This window comes from Mobula hypostoma, chromosome 11, assembly GCF_963921235.1.
Source record: "Mobula hypostoma chromosome 11, sMobHyp1.1, whole genome shotgun sequence".
NCBI lineage: Eukaryota > Metazoa > Chordata > Chondrichthyes > Myliobatiformes > Myliobatidae > Mobula > Mobula hypostoma.
Genome location: NC_086107.1, coordinates 111,206,226 through 111,232,371, shown reverse-complemented (window position 1 = coordinate 111,232,371; position 26,146 = coordinate 111,206,226). Strand labels below are relative to the sequence as shown.

Here is a 26,146-nt window from a genome sequence, read left to right as displayed (position 1 = left end):
TTCTGTGTTCTAATCATCATCATCATTATCATTATGTGCCATGTCATATGACATTGGCGATCATGGTCTTATCCATGGAAAAGAGTAAACAGTCGATGTTTCAGGCCGAGACCCGGAGTCCTGGAGAAGGGTCTCAGCCCGAAACATCAACTATTTACTCTTTTCCGCAGATGCTGCCTGGCCTGCTGAGTTCCTCCAGCATCTTGTGTGTGTTGCCTGGATTTTCAGCGTCTGCAGACTATGGTCTTGTGCATGACCATGGCAAACTTTTCTACAGAAGTGGTTTGCCATTGCCTCCTTCTGGACAGTGTCTTTACAAGAAGGGTGACCCCAGCCATTATCAATACTGTTCAGAGATTGTCTGTCTGGTGTCAGTGGTTGCATAACCAGGACTTGTGATATGCACCACCTGCTCATCGGACCACCCACCTCCTGCTCCCGTGACTTCGCGTGACCCTGATGGGGAGGGGGGCGCCATGCCTTGCCCGAGAGTGACTTCCAGGCTAGCAGAGGAAAGGAGCACCCTACGCCTCCTCTGGTAGAGACATCTCTCCACCCCGCCACCTAAGTGTTCCAATACCACTTCCTTAAAAAGAGACGCAGAATTTCCCCTCTAACCGAAGTTGTGCTGGATGATTTGGGGTCCCCGTGTTTTCTCATTCCCTCCTCTCTCAGAAATCTGTAAACTCAGCCAGCTCCGTCGTGGGCACCAGCCTCCCCAGCGGCCAGGACGCCTTCAAAAAGGCGACGCCACAAGCAGGCAGCATCCATCACGTCGGACCCTCAGCAGCCGGGTCATTGCTACCATCAGGGAGGAGGTACCGGAGCCTGAAGACACACACTCGACATTGCAGGAACATCTTCTTCCCTTCTGCCATCAGATTTCTGAATGGACAATAAACCCATGACCTCAGTATTTTTTGCTCTCTTTTTGTATTCTTTATTTGTATTTATTATTGCAATTTAAAGGTTTTTATGACTACATACATAATAATAACTAAAAACTACAATAAGAGCATATATAATTCTAGTGAAAGAGCCCCCGAAACACACAGCGGACTGAAATCATTATTTTCCACCCAAAAGTCCGGAGTCCCTACCAGTAAAATTAAAAGCAAGTTACGGGAGGAATTTGCAATGAGTCCCTTTAAGGACGGAAAAGTCTGGCGGGGAGTGGGTGAGGCTTTGGGAAGTCCTGCAGTCGCTGGTGAGCGAGGAGGGCGTTGGCTTGAGTGAGAACGACTTGTGATCATTGCGTCTCGCTTGGGCTCGAACTCGGCAACTGGCTTCACTTCCAGGGATTCCAGGTAAGAATCGGTGTCCCCGCTCCGATATCTGTCTTCCACCCGCTCCCAAACTATTATTTTCTGGGGGGGGGGGGAAGCGAGCCCTCTAAAACTTTTTTTTAATCTTCGAGAAGAGCTGTTTAATTTTTCAAACCTCCGCCTTGTGAGGGGCTGAGCTGATACTCCGGGTTGTGGTGACGGACTTCATTTTCGGGCAAATCCGACAGCTGGCATTCGGGGACAGAAGCTGACATCGGCACCCGGCCAGAGTGGAAGAAAACAACGTTTTTTTAAAGCGGAGTAGCGTTACGATTTTGCATCTTGTCCCCAAAATGAGTTGTACATTTTAACTGAAGTGGACAAGACCCTGTTACTCTGTAGTTTTATCTTCAAATCGCCTCCACGGTGCGCTGGAACGTGGGTGTCTTAGAAAGGACCTGGAGTTTAGTAATAACGGAGACGGTATGTAACCTGATTGCTCCGTTTTTTAAAAAAAACACATAATTTTAGAGTATAAATGAAATAGACGGGACATGTTTCTGCATCCTTGTTATTATCAAAGGAAGCATTATTTATTTGTAGACGTGCGCGGTACACCTCGCCTTTCCTTTCGGCAGAGTTGGACGCGGGTGTTTCTTTCTCGCTTGTCTGTAAACCAGATGTTTTGAATCAAGTTTGTATGTATTTTAAAGAGCCCCTTAGCGCCCGCGGTGGTAGGAATTTGGAACTGTGTGTGTGTGAGAGAGAGGGGTGTGCGTATAGTTTTGTTGTTTCAAGTTGCAGGTCGCTCCCACCGTCTTCGGGGTCGCTGCAGGGAGCTAGTTCGCTTGCAAGTCTTGTCAGTGGCTCTGAGCGCTCCGTTCTTATAACTCGCTGATGTCCGGCACATAGGATGCGGTCCCGCGGGGCGGGGCGGGGAATGAACTTGCCTTTGCTATTTTTTTGGGGGGGAGGGAGATCTCATTGAAACCTATAGACTATCGAAAGGCCTAGATAGTGAACGTGGAGAGAATGTTTCCCATAGCGAGTGAGTGGAGGACCAGAGGGCACAGTCTAAGAATACAAGGATGTCCCTTTAGTACAGAAGTGAGGAAGTTCTTTAGCCAGAGGGTAGTGAAACGGTGGAATTCGTTGCACGGACGGCTGTGGGGCGGAGACTCTTCCCTGGCTTTCTGTCAACTCCGGCCGATGCCAAGGTATTTGTGATGCATCAGGAGTGCAAAACCTCTGCCTGCGGTTCAGGACGCACATCGACCGGGCGTACGGGCGAAATGGGGAAGGTGAATATTGGCCAAAGCCCCCCTCCCCCCCGCCCCAAAAGACATCGACGGGTCCCGGAACAGTTTTAGACAGTTTTAGGTTCTCTGCAGTGTGCGCAGGTTTGGGTACATTTAAAGCGGAGGCTGATAAGTTCTTGTGAAAGGTTACGGGGAGAAGGCAAGAGAATGGGGTGGAGAGGGATAATAAATCAGCCATAATGGAATGGCGGAAGAGATTCGACGGGCCGAGTGGCCTAGATCGCTCCCATGTTGTATGTTCTTCGCGATGAGCTTGGAGTTTGTAGTTCTGTCGCCTCTTTTACACCGTGTAGAGGTTGCACGGCGGGGTGGGGGAATGCGGTCGGCGGGCACGCCGTGATGGCCTCGACACTGCGGAGAATCTGAACTGGTTCCCGGGGTCCGCCGACATCTGGGGGGGGGGGTAGCGACGCTGGTCTGGTGTGGCCAATATTCACCCCTTTTTTTTCCCATTTCGCCCCTACACGCGGTCGGTATCCGCCTTGAACTCGTAATCAGAGTTTTCGCTTTCCCTGATGCATCACAGATACTTCGGCATCTGCTGGAATTGAGAGAAAGCCAAGGGGGAGAGTCTCCGCCCCGCATTCCTCCCGCCGATGTCACTTGAATTTAGAGTTTTCGGTTCCTGAAACTTGTGCCTTATTTTCTGGTTACATAGCTACCTCATCTGGTACGATGCCAGTGTGTTCAGACGTTGTGGCCCTTTGGGGGCCAACCAAGGGTATTTCTGACTTTTTAAAAACATTTTTTTGCAATTGCAAGACACTGCTGGACATCTAGAACTTTAAATACTGCAGGTCTACCTCATCAGCAAGCTGTTTGTTGGCAGAGGAACTGCAGCAGTTGGACTTGGCGCGCACTGAGTTACTGCCTGCTACAGGAAGGTATCAGAGGCAGTGCACGAAGGCGGCATGCAGTCTACCAGCCAGTGATTGTCTTGGACCTTTCTCTTACGATCGCAAGGCCCTGTTGGACATTGATAATGTAAATCGCCGCAAGTCTGTTTCCCTTGTTTGTTGGCACGAAAGGTGACGGGGGGGGGGGGGGAGCCGTGTGATCTCGGTCGTAACAAGGACTGGGCCTCAAGTGGTGGGCATGCCTGCTGCTGCAGTCCAGGAGAGGAGATGCTGGAAATGGTGTAGCTCGGTGTTTATACTGTGTTGGAGGCTGGCCGTACTGCTGGTGGTGCTATCCACTGTTGGATTGGTGGCATGCTGGATTTTCTGTGTGTGTGCGCGCGTGTGTGTGTGTGTCTCCTTTCGTCTGCTAAGAACTGTTCTTACTGATAACACCTATACACCATTAATTTATAGGACATGACACTCAGGGATTTGGGCTATATATATCTTTTTGTGTGACTATGTTTTCTTGTGTAGCCCCCCGGCCACCCTCAAGGTCGCTCGGCTCGCTGTCGTCTAGGGAAACAGCCCTCAGCCCCGCCAAACTGGGTAATTAGTTTGTGTGGATGCTGTGTGATGTACCCCACCCTGCCCAAATAACAGACAATACACCAGATACAATTAAATGATTTACAGTTTATAGATATTACTGGAACTATATAATTAATAGAGAATAAATATAAAAGGAAAATAAAAGGCGCCACACTTATCAAAGTTCAGTCTCCTCGTGCACAAAAAAGTTGGAGCTTAGGACCCTTCTTCTTCACCCTGTGACCCCTCGGACCACCTCGACCGGCCGCCTGGGACCAACAACGGTGGTCGACCAGACACTCCACACGAGTCCGTCTCCGTCTCCTCTCCCCGCCGAACGCCCCGCTCGGGGTCCAACCCATTAGCGGACTTACAGCACCTGGTCCATTCTCTGTCTCTCTCTCCCACCTTCTCCCTCAAAACCCCGTGCATACAAATCTTCCAGATACACCAAAGTCATAACAACTATCCCAAGTGGTTCGTAACATCCTCTTATCACCCCCAACCCACAACAAGCTGCTAGCGCAAAGCTTTCTCAGCGTTTAACATAACAAAGAAGCCATTTAAAATTTAACATACAAAAAAAAGAAAGACCCCGTACACTTGCTATCTTATATGTGCCTTGTGCTGTGTGTGACTGTTGGTACTGTGTTTTGCACCTTGGCCCCCAAGGTATGCTGTTTCATGTATGGTCGACATTAAAATTTAATTTGCCTGGTGCAGGATATGGAATCAGAATCAAGTCTATTGTTACTGACACGTGGTAAGATGTGCTGTTTTGTGGCAGCAGTACAGCGTAATACATAAAGTTCAAAGTAAATTTATTAAAGGACATATGTCACTATATACAACCCTGAGATGCATTTTTCTGTGGACATACTCAGCAAATCTATAGAATAATAACTATAACAGGATAAATGAAAGCTGAAAGTAAATTTTGTTTTCAAAGTACATATAAGTCACCATACACAACCCTGAGATTCATTTTCCTGTGGGCATACTCAGCAAATTTATAGAATAGTAACTATAACAGGATCAGTGGAAGATCAACCAGAGTGCAGATGACAACAAACTGCAAATGCCAATATAAATAAATAGCAATAAATAATGAGAACATGAGCTAATGAGATAAAGAGTTCTTAAAGGGAGATGATTGGTTGTGGAAACATCTCAATGGATGGGGCAAATGTTCAAGAGTCTGATGGTTGAGGGGTAGTAACAGTTCTTGAACCTGGTGGTGGGGGTCCTGAGGCTCTTGTACCTTCTACCTGAAGGCAGCAGCGAGAAGAGACCATGGTCTGGGTGGTGGGGATGTCTGATGGATGCTGCTTTCTTATGGCAGTGTTTCATGTAGATGTGCTCAATGGTTGGGAGGGCTTTACCCATAATGTACTGGGCCAAGTCCACTACCTTTTGTAGGATTTTCCATTCAAAGGATTTGGTGTTTATCTACCAGGCTGTGATGCAGCCAGTCGATACACTCTCCACTGCACATCTGTAGAAGACTATATTAAAAACTCACAGTAAATTATAATAGGTATGAATAAAGTAGAGCAAAAATAATGTCCATGGATTCATTAGAAGGACGTCCCTTTAAAACAGAGATGAGGAATTTCTTTTAGCTAGAGGGTGGTGAGTCTTTGGAATTTATTGCTGCTGTTGGCTGTGGAGGTAAAGTCATTGAGTATAGTTAAAGTATTGAGGTTGGTAAGTTCTTGATTAGTAAGGGCTTCAAAGGTTTTGGGGAGAAGACAGGAGAATAAGGTTGAGAGGGATAATAAATCAGTCATGATGTCATGGCAATGCAGACTCGGGTCGAATGGCCTAATTCTGCTCCTGTGTCGTACGGTTGTACAGTGATGGAGCTCGCTGAGTTTGCAACACTCCACGGTTTTTTCCGATCCTGTGCAGTGGCCCCTCCATACAAGACAGTGAGGCAACCAGTTAGAATGCTCTCCATGGTCCAGCTGTAGAAATCTGCTAGTCTTTGATTTCATACCAAAATCTCCACAAACTCCTAATGAACACTGAGCGTCATAGGAAGTCATTCCTGCCTGTGGCCATCAAACTTTACAACTCCTCCCTTGGAGGGTCAGACACCCTGAGCTGATAGGCTGGTCCTGGACTTATTTCCTGGCATAATTTACATATTATTATTTAATTATTTGTGGTTTTATATTGCTATATTTATACTCTATTCTTGGTGCAACTGTAACGAAACCCAATTTCCCTCGGGATCAATAAAGTATGACTATGACTATGAAGTATAGACGCTGGCGTGCCCTGTTTATAATTGTGTCGCTGTATTGGGTCCACGATCTATCTTCAGTGATGCCGACTCCCAGGAACCTGAAACTTTTCACTCTTTCCACTGCCGTCAGCCTTTACACTGCCCATAGCTCCGTGTCTGCCTGGCTTCTGCATTTACTTTGCTGTTCTCAGCTCGCTCCCATTTACCTACTCTACCGTTCCTGTGCGTGGAAGTTGTGTGCCTAATATGCGAGTGTGTGTGTATACATACACACATCTGTAGAGCTATACAGCTGGTTGAAGCAAGAATACTGGTTCTGTGGAATTCATTGCCACAGTTGGCTATGGTGTCAAGTCAATGGGTACATTTAAAGTGGAGGTTGATAAGTTCTTGATTAAGTTCAAAGTAAATTTTATTATCAAAGTACATATGTATCACCATATACAACCCTGAGATTCATTTCCCTGTGGGCATACTCAGCAAATCTATAGATTAATATCTATAACAGGATCAATGAAAGATCAACCAGAGTGCAGAAGACGACAAGCTGTGCAAATGCAAATATAAATAAATAGCAATAAATAATGAGAACATAAAATAACAAGGTACAGAGTCATTGGTTGTAGGAACATCTCAATGGATGGGCTAGTGAGTGTACTTATCCCCTTTTGTCAAGAGCCTGATGGTTGAGGGGTAGTAACCGTTCTTGAACCTGGTGATGTGAGGCCTGAGGCTTCTGTACCTTCTACTTGATGGGAGCAGTGAGAAGAGCACATAGCCTGGATGGTGAAGATCTCTGATGGATGCTGCTTTCCTATGACAGCGTTTCATGTAGATGTGCTCAATGGTTGGGAGGGCTTTTTCTCTACTTTCTGTCTCCCTCCCTTTTTCTCGAAGGACTCATTTGTTTCGGAATCCTTTCGCTTGCTTCTGTTTGCATGATTCGTGTTTTTTTTTCTCTTTGCGCTTCGAGTGTTGGTCTTTATTTTTTCTAATTGCAATCTTTCGGGTTTTCTTTCTTTGTGGTCGCCTGTAAGCAAACAAATCTCAAGGTTGTCTATAATTTATGCATCCCTTGATAATAAAAGTATTTGAATCTTGAATCTTTTCAAAGACATTCCTGCCATGTTGTTTTCAATCATCTGAAACAGTCTCCAGATCTGGAGAATTTGGGAAACATGCACCATTGTATCAACCATCTCACCAACCACTACTTTTATGAACCCAGGGTGAGGTCCATGAGAATCCAGGGATCTGTGAGCCTGCAGCTCCAATGGTTTGCTCTGTCCCACTGCCCCAGCGACTGTAAATTTTTTTGGCTTCCTCCCTGCCTACAGTTTCCGATTCGGAGCTATTTCTGGGATGTTAATTGTATCTTCCACAGTGACAACTGATGCAAACATTTATCTTCTGTTTTGCCTTATCATTTCCACAAGCTTGCTTTCTGCAGGTTTGTATTAATTCTTGCCTTCCATTTTTGTCATCTTCAGTCTTGTACTTGGCTTCCTTTATTAATCATTCAGACATCTGTTAATTTTTAAATGCTGTCCATCTTGCTGTCCGTTAAATAGTCTTTCCTGCTCTTCTTGTTCTGTTGATAATCATTGACTCTGTTCATTTGTTCAGTTTATTTAAGTTTGATTATTGATGTTTGCGCATGTGGCCGTTCCGCTAATTATTGATTGCCCATGGCTGTTTGCACTGTTGCCTTGTAAATTGTTGGATGCTATTGTGTTGTTTGTTATGATGTCCTGTGGTTTATGCTTGGCACCAAACTACAATCAATTCTGGGATGTTTCACATACTGGCAAAGCCGCGACACTGATTATCTGACCTAAGTCTCCTTTTGGACAATTGTATGATTGTACTTTAAGTTGGGTACTATGTTAAACGTTTAACCGCGGGTGGTGGATGCATATTTCCTTACAAAACGAGTGGTAAATACAAGACATAGAATTCAGCCCTTTGGCCCATCATGTCTTCTCTGCGATTCTATCATGGCTGATTTATTGTCCTCTCAACCCCATTCTCCTGCCTTCTCCCCATAACCTTTGACACCCTTACTAATCAAGAACCTATCAACTTCTGATCAACCTATCAACTCAATGACTTGGCTGCCACAGTCGTTCATGGCAATGAATTCCACAGATTCACCACCCTCTGGCTAAAGAAATTCCTTCACGTCTCTGTTCTAAACTCCAGACAGTTTAAACTCCTTGTATTCTGAGCCTGTATCCTTTTGTCTCAGACTCCCCCAGTATTGGAAACACCCTCTCCACATCCACTCCATCCAGGCTTTTCATTTATTTGATAGGTTACAATGAGATCCCTTTCATTCTTCTAAACTCCAGTGAGTACAAGCACAGAGCAATAAAATGCTCATAAGTTAACTTTTTCATTCCTACATTCATTGTCGTGAACCTCCTCTGGACCTGTCCTAATACCAGCACATCCTTTCTTAGATAAGGGGCCCTATTCACAATACTTGTATAGCCCAATGAGTCAATGTTCCCTCAGAATGCAATTCCATTCCCTAGTAGTTTTCTCTGTAACCCACTCTCCTAGCATCTCATCAGTTCTACAACCTACCTGCATCTGGGGCCATGGATGTTGCAAGCCAGGGCAGTACAACGTGGAAAGCAAGCTGTCGCCCATGTAGGAAGCTCCCCCTCTCCACGCATCTGATGAACTCAAAGGAACGGCAGAGACTGTTACAGTTTGGCACCAGCAGCGTCACACGAGTTGTCAGTCAACATTGAAATCAACGTGAGACTGCCTTAGGGACTGCAGCTCTAGATTTTTCCCTTGGGACTTACTCCCAAAGCCTCCCCCGTGATTGAGTTCAACCACAAGGCAGCAGAGGTTTAAGATCTGAGATTTCCTTCTAGATGAGCTGCCAATCACGGCTGATGAGCCCGAGCTGCCCACAGCGACTGGTTTTAAGGTGCCAGTAACCCGCATTTGCCCCTCTTCTGTTAGTAGAAACGGTTCTGCCGAGCTTAAGGCTGATTTATACTTCTGCGTCAACTCAATGCCGTAGGTACGGCGTCACCACGAACCCTACGCAGTGCCTACATGGATCCCTACGCCGTAGCCTGGCGTGAACCTCTCCCAGAATGTAACTATGCATTGCGGCAATGCACACCGCAACAACTGTGATTGGTCAGCTTGGTAGCATCGCATTTCCTCCTACGCTGCAATAGCTTCCCATTGGGCGACTGAAGGGCAGGGGAGGAACTCTGGCTGCAATGCTCTCCATAAAGCTTTCCAGACCTCCGAAATTATGGAGGGCACACTTCGCTTTTACGAAAAAAGACGCTCGCTTTAAACTTGTTTACCCCAAGAAAGACTACCATGACCATGAAGCCTTGCGCGGGCAGGTATGTACGCATACGTGACGTGCCCGAATTGCAGAGTGACGCAGACACACCAACGCACACGTATAAATGCTCACAATGCGCATAGGACACTTGCGTAGGTTACGGCATCGAGTTGACGCACAAGTATAAATCAGCCTTGAGTAGTGAAAGTAAGGAGCTGGATGTGGTTGTCAGAAGCTACTGTATTTGAGGTGTACACCATTGGGAGCATTTAACTAGTAGTGGGATCTTATCCCAATTACCACCCTTAGTTATAACAACCTTAAGGAACCCACCAGCATACAGGAGGCAAGTAACTGTGGCCAATTGACCTGTAAACTAGCATATTTTTTGGTATGTGGGAGAAAATTCTGATGATTAAAAGGAAAATGTAGAAACACCATACAGCACTGGAGATTGTGTTCAAACCAACTGAGTCACAGAAGCTGTGGCCTTTTGAAGTAGTGGATTCCAGTTTATTAGGACACCATCAGAACCAGCACATTTTGATCCAATTTGAATCATTTTGATCCAAAAGATCCAACTGTTAAACAATCAACAGTTTTGATCCACTGTTTGTTTACCTGAGTAACAAGTTATATATTTAAATAAAATACAGAACAAATTTAAACATTGTTAATATTACTACAGGACTATAAAACTGTATGACTTCCTCATAGTTATTGACTGAGGAATTGGTGCTACTGGGTACTTTTGTTGTTCCTTTCGAGGCCATGCTGTTTCTTGAACATTTTTGTCTGTTTTTTATGAGACCAAGTTGCTATCTCACCGCTCAATCCAGCACAGATGGAAAGCGTGCAAGGAGCCAACCGGATTTGAACCCAGGACCACTGGCATCAAAGTCTGGTGCAGATGCTACTACATCATCACCCGGCTGCCGGGTTCTTTTGATTGACTCTAAATGAACAACTTCAGAGGACCACATTAGTCTGCCCACACTATACATCACCATCTTCTAACAGTGATGGTTAGGGAAAAAAAAAATCTACAAAGCTCATCTGAGAGACAGAATTAATTAAATCTCTATAACTTGTGCAAACTCTTTCTTGCGGTTGACGGTTAAATAACCCAGGATTAGTCTATGGATGGAAATGGTATGGAACACTTTATACCAGTTGTGGGTCAATGGGACTTAGCATCATTATGTGCCATGTCATATGATGTGAGTGATCATGATCTCTGACCATGATTGATCTTGGCAAATTTTTTCAAAAGAAGTGGTTTGCCATTGCCGCCTTCTGGGCAGTGTCTTTACAAGATGGGTGGACAACAAATTTTATTGAAAGTGTTGCTTCTTCAGAATTTTCTTCTTGTTTATGGTAGACCACTTGAACACAAATATAATTTCAGACTACTTGTATCACAGGAATTTGGAAATACAAGACATTAACTTTTATTGACTACAATATGTTTAATTGCATAACGGTACTGATGGATTGCAATGGTGCAACTGAGCTAAGAATGTTTTGCTGATGATTTTCATTTGTACTCAGTGTCTGAGGCTTCTCACTTCAGTGTCCAACAATAATCAGCCAGCAGTTTTCCATGACTGCAATGTTCCTGGTGAAACCTTTCACCATGCTCGTCACTGACAGCGCCAGGGTTTGCTGGGAAGAAGTCTAGATGGAAATGCAGAAAATGAATCTGTTGCACTTCCTGGTTTTGTATGCTTGAAGCATGTTGTCAACCAGCTGCACATGGATTGATGCTGTGTAATTGCCAAGAAAAATTTCAACACCATCCTTGAATGCCTTCCATGTGATTTCCTCTGGTCCCACCAGAAGTTCTTGGAATTGCCTGTCATTGATGACCTGTTTGATTTGTGGACCAACAAAAATGCCTTCCTTATTCTTGGCATCAGTTATCCTGACTTGAATTATGAACTAAATTAACAAATATAGGCGATTCCAAAAAAAAACTGTGCGATTGGGAAATTTCATGCTGATTTTCATGATCAGCAGTATTCAGGAAGCAAAATCTTTGTTGCTCAGTGATATCAATCCTCTTCAGAGGGACTAGACAAAATAATAGTTCAGCACATTGTGGTGCTCCCTGACTCTATATGACTCTCTAATCTACTCCTTGGCTTGTTGTTCTTAACTCAAGGTGACTCTTAGCCAGTGTACCGGTGATCTACCATTGTCATTGTGGAATTGGTGCACATATTTGGGATATCCCTAAGGCTCATGATCTTCTCATCCATTGCCCTAGCTGGGCTCACGCTTGTGGCTTGAACGGGGTACTGGACGCTGTAGAATGGGGGTTCCTGACATCCTGAGGTTGGTACTGTCTGGAGTTCGGTCATCTGGTGCTTGGCTCCTGGAAGGGTCACCCATGTTGGTGCAATCCAACCAAGACCGCAGCAGTGGAGCTGGCGGAAGATGATGATGCAGTGGCAGTGAAGGCAGAGAAAGGGTGCGGCAGTGAAGGGGCCCCAGCCAACTTGCATTCCGTGCCTCTGGTCTCTGATTCCAGGCTGCAGAAGGTTGCAAACTCAGCCAGCTCGATCATGGGCACTAGCCACCCCCACTCCCACCCCAGCATCCAGGACACCTTCAAAAGGTGCTGTCTGTAAAAGGCAGCATCTATCATTAAGGACCCTCCATAACCCAGGACACGCACTCTTCTCATTGATGCCATCAAGGAGGTGGTGAGTGGTACTGCCTGTGTATCAGCCTCCCCATGTTAAACAAAGACACAGACAGATGTTCTCCAATAAGGGAATCTACCCTAACGTCTCAGCTCCATTGTGGATGGTCCCCAAGCCCGGCTGTGAAGGGAGGAGGGTTGGACACAGGGCCAGCAACCCCATCCTGTAAAAATCTCAGTGCTACAGAAACAGCAACGGAAGCTCTAAGAACTTCATCCCTGGGAGGGGAAGGACACACCAAGAAGGTGGCCTACACCAGGAGACAATGTGAAGGACTGGCCCAGGTCAGAGGACTCCAGTGAGCTACCCTCAGTGGTCTATACCCCAGTAGGGGTGATGGGGCTTAGTTAAGTACCCAGACATCTCGGATATGCGAATCCTGTATTGGCCTCTACAACCAGCTAAGGACCCACCGATAGACAACCCCTTAGGAGAAAAGCATACTTGATTTGAGTGATCACATTACCAGATTTAGCAAGTTCTTGCCACGTTTGAAGCTTATGGAGCAACAATGAGTGTAGGGAGTCTTGTACGTGGGCACCAACCAGCCACCCTTCTGGCTCGGTAAAACTGAGAACCAAGGGGACACTTTGTGGTCCCACCAATATAAGGGTTAAGTATGTGGGTTGCTGGGTGGGGCAGCTCTTTGGGCTGTGGCTCTAAATTTAAAAAAAATCAAATTAAAAACAATTAAACTGATTACCCTTGGAGGGTGAATTACCCACATTTTAACTGTGGCACTTGGAGGAAGTGTGGACGTCCCTGTGGTGATGCCTCTTGAACCAAAAATGCCTTTGCAAAGGCACATTTGCCAGAGGAAGACAGCCCCGTAGCACCCACCCAGTGGCTCCCCCTCTGATGGGTACCATAGAAGGGAAGTTCCCATCTGGCCCAAACCTAGCTTCTTATATTGACTGCAGCCATTGGCTACGCTGCTGCCACATCCTAGTGCTCGTGTCTCCGCCCACAGGATGTTAACCAGTTGCTGGTCAATTGGTTAAGTTCTGCGAAGAGAGAAGCGTCGCCATTTTACTCTTTGACTGTTCAAGTGCTTCCAGCATTTATTTCAGATTTCCAACATCTGCATGATTTAGTTTTTACCGCCAAGCCCTGTTTGGCTGTTAGGTAAGAAATGGGAGCAGGAGTCGGCCATTCGGCCCGTCGAGCCTGCTCTGCCAATCAATAAGATCATGGCTGATCTGGCCATGGACTCATCTCCACCTACCTGCCTTTTCCCCGTAACCCTTAATTCCCCTACAATGCAAAAATGTATAAATGTAAGAGTAAAGATAAAGCTTTATTTGTCACATGTATATCGGAACATCGAAAAATGATTCGTTTGCGTCAGATCAGAGGATGTGCTGGGGGCAGCCTGCAGGTGTTACCACGCTTCCAGCACCAATGTAGCGTGCCCACAACTTACTAACCCTAACCTATACCGTACAAATTCCTTACAGACAGAGGCAGAATTAAGTTGGCATTGTAAAGCGTTATGCTAACTGCTATACCACCATTTAATATTAATGAAGAATTATTTTGTGCCACGTGCAGGCATAAATGTTTCCATGATGCTTTTGAGACTTTAGTCTTCTCCTGATGTCTTGCTCAGCATTTGCCTTGCAGCCAACTTTGAAATGCAAATGGTTGTCATCTGTTTTACATGAATGTAAATTGTGTTGGAATAGGGAAATGCAGCCTTAAAGATGCATCACTAGGCGGGTGTCCTCCTTGGGTGCCACAGTGGTTAGCGCGGTGCGGTTTTACCTTGTGGTGCTGGAGTTAGGAGTTTAATCCTGGTGTCCCCTGTAAGGATTCTCTGTCCATCCTCCCCGTGGAATGTGTGGGTTTTCTCCTGATGCTTCCGTTTCCTCCCACAGTCCAAAAATGTCCCGTTGGTCATTGTAAATTGTCCTGTGGTTAGGTTCAGGGTTGTCGGAGGCGGGGGCGGGGGGGGGGGTTGCTGGGTAGGGTGGCGCTGAGTAAATTTAAAAACCAATCTTAACTTTGAGAAAGATCAAGCAATTTATTTCTCATCGTAGTTGTGACGCAACTTGCAAGTGACCAGTTTTCATCATTTGTGTGGGGATTTGAGCTCTTGGTTCACTCTCGTTGTGTTATATGAATCAATAAATTCTGACAAGTCTGCTCAGTTCGCCCGACCGTCATTGCATGGTGTTGATGCAGGGGATTGTACTCCTCATAATGTGAATGAGTAGATTTGCATCTGGCTGCCTTTATCTGTGCCAGGAATCTGTTTACCTCGTCACTGTGTGCAACGAGGCGTGAGTCACATGAAAGGGACTGGGACGTGATTTTCAGGTTTGATTATGTGTGCATGCCGACACGTGCCCGTAGGTTGACGGAAGAGGCAGCAGCTGTATGTTGGAGGCTGGCTGTTCACGGGCTGGTGGGGGAGGAGGGGGAACAAGGTGTCCTTGTCACAGCAGCCGGCCCGAACCTTTATCCCAGTGAGCTGGCCTGACTGATGGAGCTTTCTCTGTGGGACCTGCCCAGTCTTATACACAGGGCCGCACACCCCTTTCCGGACCTAGGATCCAGCTGTTCCTTTTGGAACAGTTAACTCCCAGCACAGCAGTGAGCAGCATGGGCTCGGAACTTTCCCAGCCGCACAATCCCGGCCAGAAGTTGCCTTGCTGCTCGTGGTCTGTCTCCCTCACAAATAAAGCTGGGAATTTAATGAGAGGGCAGAGGCTAGCAAGTTACCCACTCGCCCATTAAGTGCAAATGGTCTCTTTGTCGTTACCAGTATCTGCTTCTGGGCGGGGTAGAAGATGCAGGAAGTTATTACCCCATTTACCACACTCTTTAACCAAAGAGCGTAACCTCACTCGTCTCTTTACTGAACTGTTCCTACATCTATAGACTCATCATTGAAGTCGCTGCTGCCGTCAGGCAGGTGGTACAGGAGGCTCAGGACTCACACCGCCAGGTTCAGGAACAGTTATTCCCCCTCAACCATCAGGCTCTTGAACCAGAGGGGATAACTTCACTCGCCCCATCACTGAAATGTTCCCACAACCAATGGACTCGCTTTCAAGGACGCTTCATTAGAAGTTCTTGATATTTATCGCATTTATTTCTCTTTGTATTTGCACAGTGTTGTCTTTTGTATATTGGTTGTATGTCCTTCCTGTTGGGTAGAGTCTTCTACTGATTCTATTGTACTTCTTACATTTACAATGAATGCCCACAAGAAAATCAATCTCAGCGTAGTATATGGTGATGTATATGCACTTTGTACTTCGACACAGCCCTCCCACCAGCGATTGCAGTCAGTCAGGACTACATTGAAGTCTTGATGTACCTTGACTGCCTCAAGAAGGAGGCATCCGTCTTCCAGGCCGCCCACCATCCAGGTCAAAGGTCAAAGTGCACATATATCGCCACCTTCTCACTGCTTTATGAAATCTTCTCATTGTTCCTATCGGCAGGAGGTACAGAAGCCTGAAGTCCCACCCCGCCAGCTTTGAGAGTGGTGACTTTCCTACAATCATCAGGTCGTTGAACTGACCTACATGACCCTACCACACTACAGGCTGCCGCTTGCTCTACCATGGACTTGTATCTGGTTGCGCTTTGTTTCTTTGCACTAATGTCTTTCAGATTCCCCCCCCCCCCTCCCCCCGGCTGTCTTGTATAACTAGTGTTCTTTTCAGAATCAGGTTTAATATCGCCAGCATAGTCATGAAACGTGTTGCCTTTGTGGCGGTAGTACAACGTAATATATAATAATAGAGAAAAATGTGATTACTATGTGTGTGTATACAAAAAAAGAAATACAGAAATGAGGTTATGTTCATGGGTTCAATGTCCATTCAGAAATCAGGTGGCAGAGGGGAAGAAGCTGTCCCTGAATCGCTGAGTGAATGCCTTCAGGCTTCTGTATCTCCTACCTGATGATAGTAATGAGAACAAGGCATGGCCTCGGCGATGGGGGCCTTAATAATGGATGCTACGTTTTGAGGCATTGTTCCTTAAAGATGTCCTGAATACTCTGGAGGCTAGTCCCCACGATGGAGCTGACTGACTTTACAACTCTGCAGCTTCTTACGGTCCAGTGCAAGAGCATCCACCCCATCCCACACCAGACAGTGATGCAGCCAGTCAGAATGCCCCCCCCCCAGTACATCTGTAGAAATTTGCAAGTGTGTTTGGTGACACACCAAATCTCCTCAAACTCGTAATAAAGCCTGACTCAATGTGCATGTGATGCTTCTGTGAGCAAGCTTTTTATTTGCATGTCAATCTCACTGTACATCTGCAAACAGCCATAAAGCTCTATTTGTCTTGACGGTTAATATTGCAATCTATAAAGAGGCCATGTCTAAGAGGATTGTTTTGACTGCTGAGATTATTGGTTCATCTTTTATCACTGGGCAATAAAACTAGATCTTAAAAAATGATCCAGCTTGATTTGACTAGACAGAATGAGATTTAATATCCCCAGCATATGTTGTGAAATTTGTTAACTTTACAGCAATAGAAATACATGATAAATAAATGTAGAGGGAAAAAAACTGAGTTACGTTATGTATATGCATATGAAATGAAAATCAGATTTTTTAGGTATCTAAGGGTGAGCGACTTAAGGCTTTTGGATCTCCTGCCTGAATGTGAGCAGTGAGAAGATGCTTTGGCCCAGATGGTGCAGGCTGCTGATGACGGATGCCATCTTCTTAAGGCAGTGCCTCATGGATGTTAATGATTAAAGATTAACTTTATTTGTCGCATGTACTTTGATATACTGGGTCCAACCCATTGATGCAGTTTCAAAGGCACCGCGACGGCCGTATTTAATCTAGAGTTTGAGGAGATTTGGTAAGTCACCAGAGAGACTCTCAAATTTCTACAGATGTATCATTGGCAAGCATTCTAACCATACCCCCAGACCATACCCGTCTGGTATGGGGGGTTGGGGGTGAAGGGGGTGGTTTTGCGCAGGATCGAAAGAAGCTGCAGGCAGTTGGAAACTCAATCAGCTCTGTCACGGGCAGAACCCTCTGTAGATTCCTGGACATCTTCAAGGAGTGATGCCACAAAAAAAGGAATCCATTATTAAGGACCCCCATCACCCAGGATATGCCTTCTCATTGCTACCATCAGGAATGAGGTACAGAAGCCTGAAGGCACACACTCAATGACTCAGGAACAGCTTCTTCCCCTCTGCCGTCCGATTTCTGAATGGACATTGAACCCATGAACACTACCTCACTACTTTTTTGCACTACTGATTTAATTTAACTTTTTAATATGTATATACTTGCTGTAATTCAATTTTTATTATTAATATTGCACTGTACTGCTGCCGCAAAACAACAGATTTCGCAACATTGCGCCATATTAAATCTGATTCTGAAGATCAAATGAAGGTTCCTCAAAGGTGAAGATTAGTTTTTTGTCACCTGTACATGAAAACTTTGAAACATAGTGAAAGGCATTGTTTGTGTCAACTACCAACACAGTCCGAGAATGGGTTGGGAGCAGTCCGCGAGGGTCACCGGACTTCCAGTGGCAACGTGGCATGCCCACAGCTTACTACCTGTATGCCTTTGGAATGTGGGAGGAAACCAGAGCACCCAGAGGAAACCCAGGTGGTCACTGGGGGAACATACAAATGACAGTGGTGGGAACTGTACCTGAGTGGCTAGCACTGTAAAGCATTATGTAACAGTAAGGCTGGTTCCCGAAGGTTGTCACAGCCGGAGGAGGTGGTGGGGATGAGCTCCCGCTATCAATTAAATGCTCACAAGACAAACATCACTGTCTCTGAAAACCAAGTCCAGCTCCTAGCCTTCAAGTGTAGCTTAGCTACCAAGCCCGGTGGTACCGTTTCTACTGACTGGCACTTTACTGGCACCTTGAAACCTGTCGCTTCGGGCAGATAGAGCTGGACTGCTGTGGTCTGTAGCTCATCTATTAGAGGGAAAACTGATCTCAAACTTCAACACAAACAAGAAAAACTGTAGATGCTGGAAATCCGAGCAACACACACAACATGCTGGAGGATCTCAGCAGGGCAGGCAGCATCTATGGGGAAGAAGGTACAGTTGACGTTTTGGGCCGAGAACCTTCGGCAGGACCCAGCCTGAAACGGCAACTGTCCTTTATTTCCATAGATGCTGCTTGGCCTGCTGAGTTCCAGTGTTTTGCGTGTGTTATCTCAAACCTCCACTGCCTTGTGGCTATACCCACTCATGGGGAAGGATTTGGGAGTAAACCCCAAGGGGAGAAGATTGAGGTCTGGAATGCCTAAGGCAGTCCTACATTGAGTTCATGGCTCACGAGCAGCTCCTGCAGGTGCTAAACTGTATCGATCTCCGTCGTTCCTTTGGATTCATCAGCTGTGTGGAGAGGGGAAGCCAGACATCCCACCCTGCAAAAACTCATTTCAGGGAGGTAGAACCATCAATTGGCGGGAGACTTCTGGGAGAGGTGGGATGTCTGCAATCGAGTAGCTCCTGAGCAGCTAGCCAGCTAGTTTAAATAACATTAGCTCTGCTAATGAACGAATGACACCTGTTAAACTCACCTCAACATGTCTTTTACAGTCTTAACCCACCATGGGCAATAGAAAAGTCACTGTTGCAAACAGTGCAGCGAGCAACACTGTCATTATTTTGACCCCTATTAGGCAGGGGTACATTTTAGTGTAGTCTGGGGTGACGTACATTTTATTTTTTTTTGGAACACTCTGCCATGGCGCGCTCTCGCTCACGCTGTCTCTCTCTCTCATGGTCACTTACACGCTCTCTCGCTTGCTCTCTTGCGCTCTCGCTCGTGCTCTCTCTCACTCACGTGCTCTTGCTTGCTTTCTTGCTCGCTCTCTCGTTTGCTTGCTCTCGCTCTCTCTCTCTCGTCGCTCTCACGCACTCTCTTGCTTTCTCTCGCGGGCTCTCAAAAAAATTGATTTCCGTGATACTGCATATAATTTGCGGGCATCAGGGAGCCACTATTCATATGCGGGAGACTCCCGGAACTTCCGGGAGAGGTGGGATGTCTGGGAAGGCTGCCCTCCGTATCGTACTGCCCTGGCTTGCTAGGACGCAATATCCATGGTCGAACCATGACCAACAGAGGGCCAGTCAACAGTTAGGCCTCTGAGTTTCCTCACTTCATGCAGCAGCCTCTGCAGCAGTAATGACCAGACGGGTACCTAAGGGAGACTGAGCAACTTTATCCCTTCTGAACGTGTGTTGCGGTGTGAATGCTGTTACCTTGCAACTCCACCATCTGGGTTCAGTCCCAATCTCTGCTCTGAGTAGAGTCGCTACGTGCTCCGTGTCACTGTCAGGTTACCTTCCACCCTCCTGGTGCTGTATTAGATGGTTAACTGGCTGCTGTAAGCTGTCACTTGGTGGCAATGCGCGGTGGGGGAAAACGTCAAAGGGAATTAGTTGGTGGTCAAATATAAGAAGATAGATTGCAGATGGAGTTGTTGTCAGTGCTGTCCACTCACTGAAGAACAAGCTGGACCAGGCCAACTTGCCATCAGTTCTACAGCCATGCCTTCAGGAACTTGGGCTACGTTCTTTTTCCCTTTGTGACTATATTTTTTCTGAAATTGTAACCATAAGTGCTATTTGTGCAGTGTGGTAATGGTTATGTGTTTTGCACCTCGCCCAGGAGGAATGCTGTTTTGTTTGGCGATGTTCGTGTACGGTTGGAGGACAATTGAACTTGACTTGAGGGATGAAATGGGACTGATGGGATTTCCTCTGATTGGGGCTGATATGGACCTGATGGGCCAAGGGGCCTCCTGTATCTAACAGGAAGGAGTTGTCCTTTGTACAGGTTGTACTGAGTAATGGTGGTTGTCCGTCGATGACAGGAAACTTGTGTCGGAGAGTTTCTAAAGTGGAAAAGCCCCTTGCACTGAGGGCGGTTCCACTCTCTTGACTTCAGAAGTTCGGGTCCAATGGTACGAACCAGTGTCACAAACAGGGGCCTTCCTGGCTGTGGGATCTCACTGTAGATTCACTAGAGGTGACTTTGCTTGCTGGCATGCCCTACTCTCACTGGGATACGAGGCCTCCAGCTACCCCCGCCTGGTTTAGCCCACCTGTAGAAGCAGTTTACCAGGTGTGGCTAGTGTCGCAAGTAAACAGCTATTTTGGAGCCACTAAGTGAGAGCTGAGTAATGAATGGGGTCCATTTTCACAGCTGATTATTTTGTCCCCGAGTTAGAAATTACACAGCTCACTTGATCCAGTAATCTCACTTCCACTGTGCTCGAATGGATAGCGTTGAAAAGTCAAAAGGATGACAGGAAAGAACTATTTCTGAAAATGGAGGGGGAGAGAGAGGAAACTACTTCTGCCATTCCTGGGAACAAGTGTATGTCAAAGACATAGAAAAGTACTGCACATAAACAGACCCTTCAGCCCATCTAGGCTGTGTCAAACCATTTAAACTGCCTACTCCCATCATCCTGCACCAGGACCATAGCCCTCCTTACCCCTCCCATCCATATTCCTATCCAAGCTTCTCTTACATGTTGAAATTGTGCTCACATCCACCACTTGTGCGGACATTTCGTTCCACACTCTCACGACCCTCTGAGTGAAGAAGTTTTCCCTCATGTTCCCCTTAAACTTTTCACCTTTCACCCTTAACCTGTGGCCTCTGGTTCTACTCCCACCCAGCCTCAGTGGAAAAACCTGCTTGCATTTACCCTATCTGTACCCCTCGATTTTTTTATACCTCTATCAAATCTCCCCTCTATCTTCTACATTCCAAGAAATAAAATCCTAACTTACAATAGGGTCTTTTAAGAGGCTCTTGGATAGGTACATGGAGCTTAGAAAAACAGAGGGTTATGGGTAACTCTAGGTAATTTCAAAAGTAAGTACGTGTTCAGCACAGCATTGTGGGCCAAAGGGCCTGTATTGTGCTGTAGGTTTTCTATGTTCTACGCAATCTTATAACTCAAGTCCTCCAGACCTGGCAACATTCTTGTAAATTTTCTCTGTATTCTTTCAACCTTGTTTACGTCTTTCCAGTAGGACAGTGACCAGAATGGCGCACAATACTCCAAATTAGACCTCCCTAATGTCTTATACAACTTCAACATAACATCCTATCTCCTATACTCAATACTTTGATTTATGAAGGCCAATGTGGCAAAAACTTTCCTTACGAACGTATCTACCTGTGACACCACTTACATCAGTGTATGTCAGACATTTAAATTTAATAGTAGAATATTACAGTACAGTACAAACACCACAATATTGTGCCAACCCTTAACCTACTCTAAGATCAATCTAACCCTTCCTCCTACATAGCCCTCCCATGTTTCCATCAGCCACGTGGCCACCTAGGAGTTTCTTACACAAAATGCTGGAGGAACTCATCAGGCAAAGCAGCATATGTGGAAAAGACAGATGTTTCGGGCCAGAATGTTGACTGTACTCTTTTCCATAGATGCTGCCTGGCCTGTTGAGTTCCTCCGGCATTTTCTGTGTGTTGCTCGTATTTCCATCATCTGCAGATTTTCTCTTGTTTGTAGGAGTTTCTTAAAGACCCCTAATGTATCTGCCACTGCACCCGGCAGAACATTCCATGCACTTATCACTCTGTTTTTTAATTAAAAAAAAACAAACTTGTCTCTGGCAGCTTCCCCTACAATTTCCTCCAATCATCTTAAAATTATACGCTTTCATATTGGTCATTTCCACCCTGGGGGGAGAAGGTCTCTAGTTGCCCATTGGATCTAGGCATCTTGTTCATCTTTCTCAAGTCACCTTTCATCCTCCTTCACTACAAAGAGAAAAGCCCTCACTCACTCAGACTATCCTTCTATTTAGGACTTGGTTCATGTGTAAGGATGTCTATAAGTTGTGCATTCCTAACCTGGGGAGAGTATATTTTGCTTGATTTCCTGAGTTTGTGACACAGAATCTAATTTAGTATCTCTAGATGTGGTCTTGAATCTCTTTGCCAGTACTCCTAGTGAGCTGCTTGTCTGATGTTGGTGGCAGAGACATTGGAGGGATCAACAACACCCAACAGGCTTGGACGGGAAAGTAAGGCGAGGGCTGAGCGCCGAACTTGCACCGCCCAAGATGGGTTGGGTAGATCACTGAGCAACACACAAAACACTCAGCAGGTCGGGCAGCAATCATGGAGGAAAATGGGGAGCCAACTTTTTGGGTCGACACCATTTATCTGGTCTCAATCCAAAACATTAACTGTCCACGTCCTTCCACAGATGCCGCCAGACCCACTGAGTTCACCCAGATTCTGTCATCTGTAGCCTCCCATGTCTCTAGTTAGATCAAGAATTCCAGGAATCTTGGCTGTTACCATCAATGTATCCAATTATTGTTCATTAAATGTTGGAAAATTCATGACCTACCTGGAGTTTAGCTGATTCCAGCAATATATAAAGTTGAATGAGCAACCAAACAACATATTGTGAACAGTTTTGGGCCCCTTAACAGAGAGAGGAAGTGCTGACATTGGAGAGGGTCCAGAGGAGGTTCACAAGTTATCCTGGGAATGAAAGAGTTAATATACGAGGAGCATTTGATGGCTCTGGGCCTGTACTTGCTGGAGATTTGAAGAATGACGGAAGATCTCATTGAAATCTAGTGAATATTGAAAGGCCTAGATAGAGAGGACATGAAGAAAATTTTTCGTATTGTGGGAGAGTTTAAGGCCAGAGGACATAGCCTCAGAATGCAAGGCCATCCCTTTAGAACAGAGATCAGGATAGATTTTTTTTTTGTAAACCAGAGGGTAGTGAATCTGTGAAATTCATTGCCACAGGCTGCTGCGGAGGCCAAGTCATTAGGTGTATTTAAAGCAGAGTTTGATGGGTTCTTGATTAGTAAGGACATCAAAGGTTACAGAGAGAAGTCAGGAGAATGAGGTTGAGAAGGACAATAAATTGGCCATGATGGAATGACAGAGAAGACTAGATGGATTGAACAGCCTAATTCTGCTCCTATGTCTTATGACTGACGTCTTATGTCTAATGTATTTGTACTCTCCACAGGGTCAAAATTGTGCAGCAGTCAACTAAAGATAACTTCTTGGATTCAATATGTTGCTGTTACTAGTGTCAATCTGCCTCTTGCACCTGATGACCATCATCTTTCTCATTATCGCTACAGCTAACAATGTAAGTATGGGATGGGGCTCACACTGTTGGTTTTGCCCACTTCCGATTGGTTCTGGCACCTCATGTAATGGAGTGTTTTGGCACAGGTGGGGATCAGTCACATCCATCTCCAGTACCAGTCTTCCATCTGTGAAAATGAACCAGATTTTTTTTGAGCCTGGTCTGGTGGGAATGTCCCATAGCTATAACCTTTGACCCCCTTTCTGATCAAGAACCTATCAACCTCTGCTTTAAATATACCCCATCACTTGGCCTCCACAGCTATGTGTGCCAACAGATTCCACAGATTCAGCACCCTCAGGCTAAGGAAGTTCCTCCTCATCTCTGTTCTAAAGGGACGTCCTTCTATTCTGAGGCTGTTTCCTCCGGCCCAAGACGCACCCACTATAAGAAAGATCCTTTCCACGTCCACTGTATCTAGACCTTTCAATATTCAATGGATTTCAATGAGATCCCAGCTCCCCCATTCTTCTAAACTCCAGTGAGTAGAGGCCCAACATTTTTTTTTGTGTGTATCCAGTGCAGACTTGCAGCGTGATCCTTATAAATTTGCCATATTTCCTATCCTCTGGAAATTTTCAAACTCGTCGAGCAAGGTCCAGCCACGAAGGCTCAGATCCCACAATTCACAACCCCAATTTCTTCCGAGATCGTGGAGGTGATCCATCGTGCTCTGAGCTGCTGGTCAGTCTTCGTTAATGATCAGAAGTAATTGGTTTGTGACGTATGTCACAAACTTGCCTTCGCACCTGCTCCTGGGTGACACTCCCTCTTCAAGGGGGATGGGGTTAGGTTGGAGTGGGTGGGCCTTAGAAAGCATCGTAGCCATTTATTAGATGCTCCGGTCAAGGTGTCAGAGGATGTTTCCAAAAGAGGCAGCACAGCTTTCTGCAATGATCAATAAACCAATTATTGGAATCAAATGACCTTGCCTGGAGTCTACACTCGCCCCTGACACTCCTTCTCTGCCGCCTGTCCCACACTTACCCCAGCAATCCACCCTCACTGTTCCCAATATCTTTTTCCTCCTGCCAGATTTACAAACTCAGTCTCCGCTCCACATTGGCAAATAAAGTACTGTGCAGATGTCTTAGGCACCCTAGCTACATCAAAAGAGTCTATAAAAAGTATTCACCTGCCCCACCCAGTCAGTTTTCATATTTTATTGTTTTACAACATTGAATCACAGTGGATTTAATTTGGCTTTTTTTTTTGACACTGATCAAAAAAAAACTTGCGTCAAAGTGAAAACAGATCTCTACAAAGTGATCTAAATTAATTACAAATATAAAACACGAAATAATTGATTGCATAAAATATATGGCACACCAAATCATCACTAGTGCAGCCAGCTGGTTTTAGAAGTCACATAATTAGTTAAATGGAGATCTGTTTTTGGAGGCCTGTATGCAGTCAAGGTGTTTCAATTGATTGTGGTAAAAATATACCTGTATCTGGAAGGTCCAGCTGCTGGTGAGTCAGTATCCTGGCAAAAACTACACCATGAAGACAAGAGAACACTCCAAGCAACTCCGTGGAAAGGTTATTGAAAAGCACAAGTCAGGAGATGAATACAAGAAATTTCCAAGTCAATAAATATCCCTTGGAGTACAGTTAAGTTAATCATCAAGAAATGGAAAGAATATGGCACAGCTGTAAATCTGCCTAGAACAGGCAGCCTACAAAAACTGAGTGATTGTGCAAGAAGGGGACTAGTGAGTGAGACAACCAAGAGACCTATGACAACTCTGGAGGAGTTACAAGCTTCAGTGGTTGAGATGGGAGAGGCTGCGCATACAATTGTTGCCCGGGTGTTTCACCAGTCGCAGCTTTTTGGAAGAGTGGCAAAGAGAAAGCCACTGTGGAAAAAAACTCATGAAATCTCAGCTAGAGTTTGCCACAGAGCATGTGGGAGACTCTGAAGTCAGCTGGAAGAAGGTTCTATGGTCTGATGAAATCAAAGTTGAGCTTTTTGGCCATCAGACTAAACACTATGTTTGGCACAAGCCAAACACCACACAAAAACACACCATCCCTACCATGAAGCATGGTGGTAGCTGTTGTGGGGATGATTCACTGCAGCAGGCCCTGGAAGGCTTGTGCAGGTGGAGAGTAAAATGAATGCAGCAAAATACAGGGAAATCCTGGAGGAAAACCTGATGCAGTCTGCAAGAGAACTGCGACTTGGGAGAAGATTTGTTTTCCAGCAAGACAATGACCCCAAGTATAAAGCCAAAGCTACACAGGAATGGTTTAAAAACAACAAAGTTAATGTCCTGGAATGGCCACGTCAGAGTCCAGGCCTCAGTCCAACTGAGACTTGAAAAGGGCTGTTCACTCATGATCCCCATACAATCTAACAGAGCTTAAGCAGTTTTGTAACGAATGGGGGAAATTGCAGTATCCAAATGTGCAAAGCTGACGGAGACCTATCCACACAGACTTAAGGCTGTAATTGCAGCCAAGTGTGCATCTACTAAATGCTGACTTGAAGAGATGAATACTTAAGCAATCAGTTATTTTGTGTTTTATATTTGTAAATAATTCAGATCGCTTCGTAGACACAAACGAGTCTTTTTCTATTATTCAGTGTCAAAAAAACAAATTAAATCTACTGTGACTCAATGTTGTAAAACAATAAAACATGAAAACTTTCAAGGGGGGTGAATACTTTTTATAGGCACTGTTTGCCCAAAGAATTTTGC

General features: G+C 45.5%; 1 protein-coding gene across 2 annotated transcripts in view; it reads left to right on the top strand.

Annotated features, from left to right (window-relative positions):
• The first annotated feature begins 1,150 nt into the window (after positions 1-1,150).
• The window catches only part of LOC134354108 (peripheral myelin protein 22-like), a 44,630-nt gene continuing 19,634 nt past the window's right edge, over positions 1,151-26,146 (top strand). Inside the window, exons 1-2 of one of the 2 annotated variants that reach the window (XM_063062886.1) lie at positions 1,151-1,307; positions 23,316-23,441. In XM_063062886.1, the coding sequence (XP_062918956.1) occupies positions 23,364-23,441 (78 nt within the window). In that variant the 5' untranslated portion in view covers positions 1,151-1,307; positions 23,316-23,363. Of the gene's footprint in view, positions 1,308-1,727; positions 1,749-23,315; positions 23,442-26,146 lie in introns of those variants that run through there. The other variant, XM_063062887.1, reaches the window with a different exon arrangement.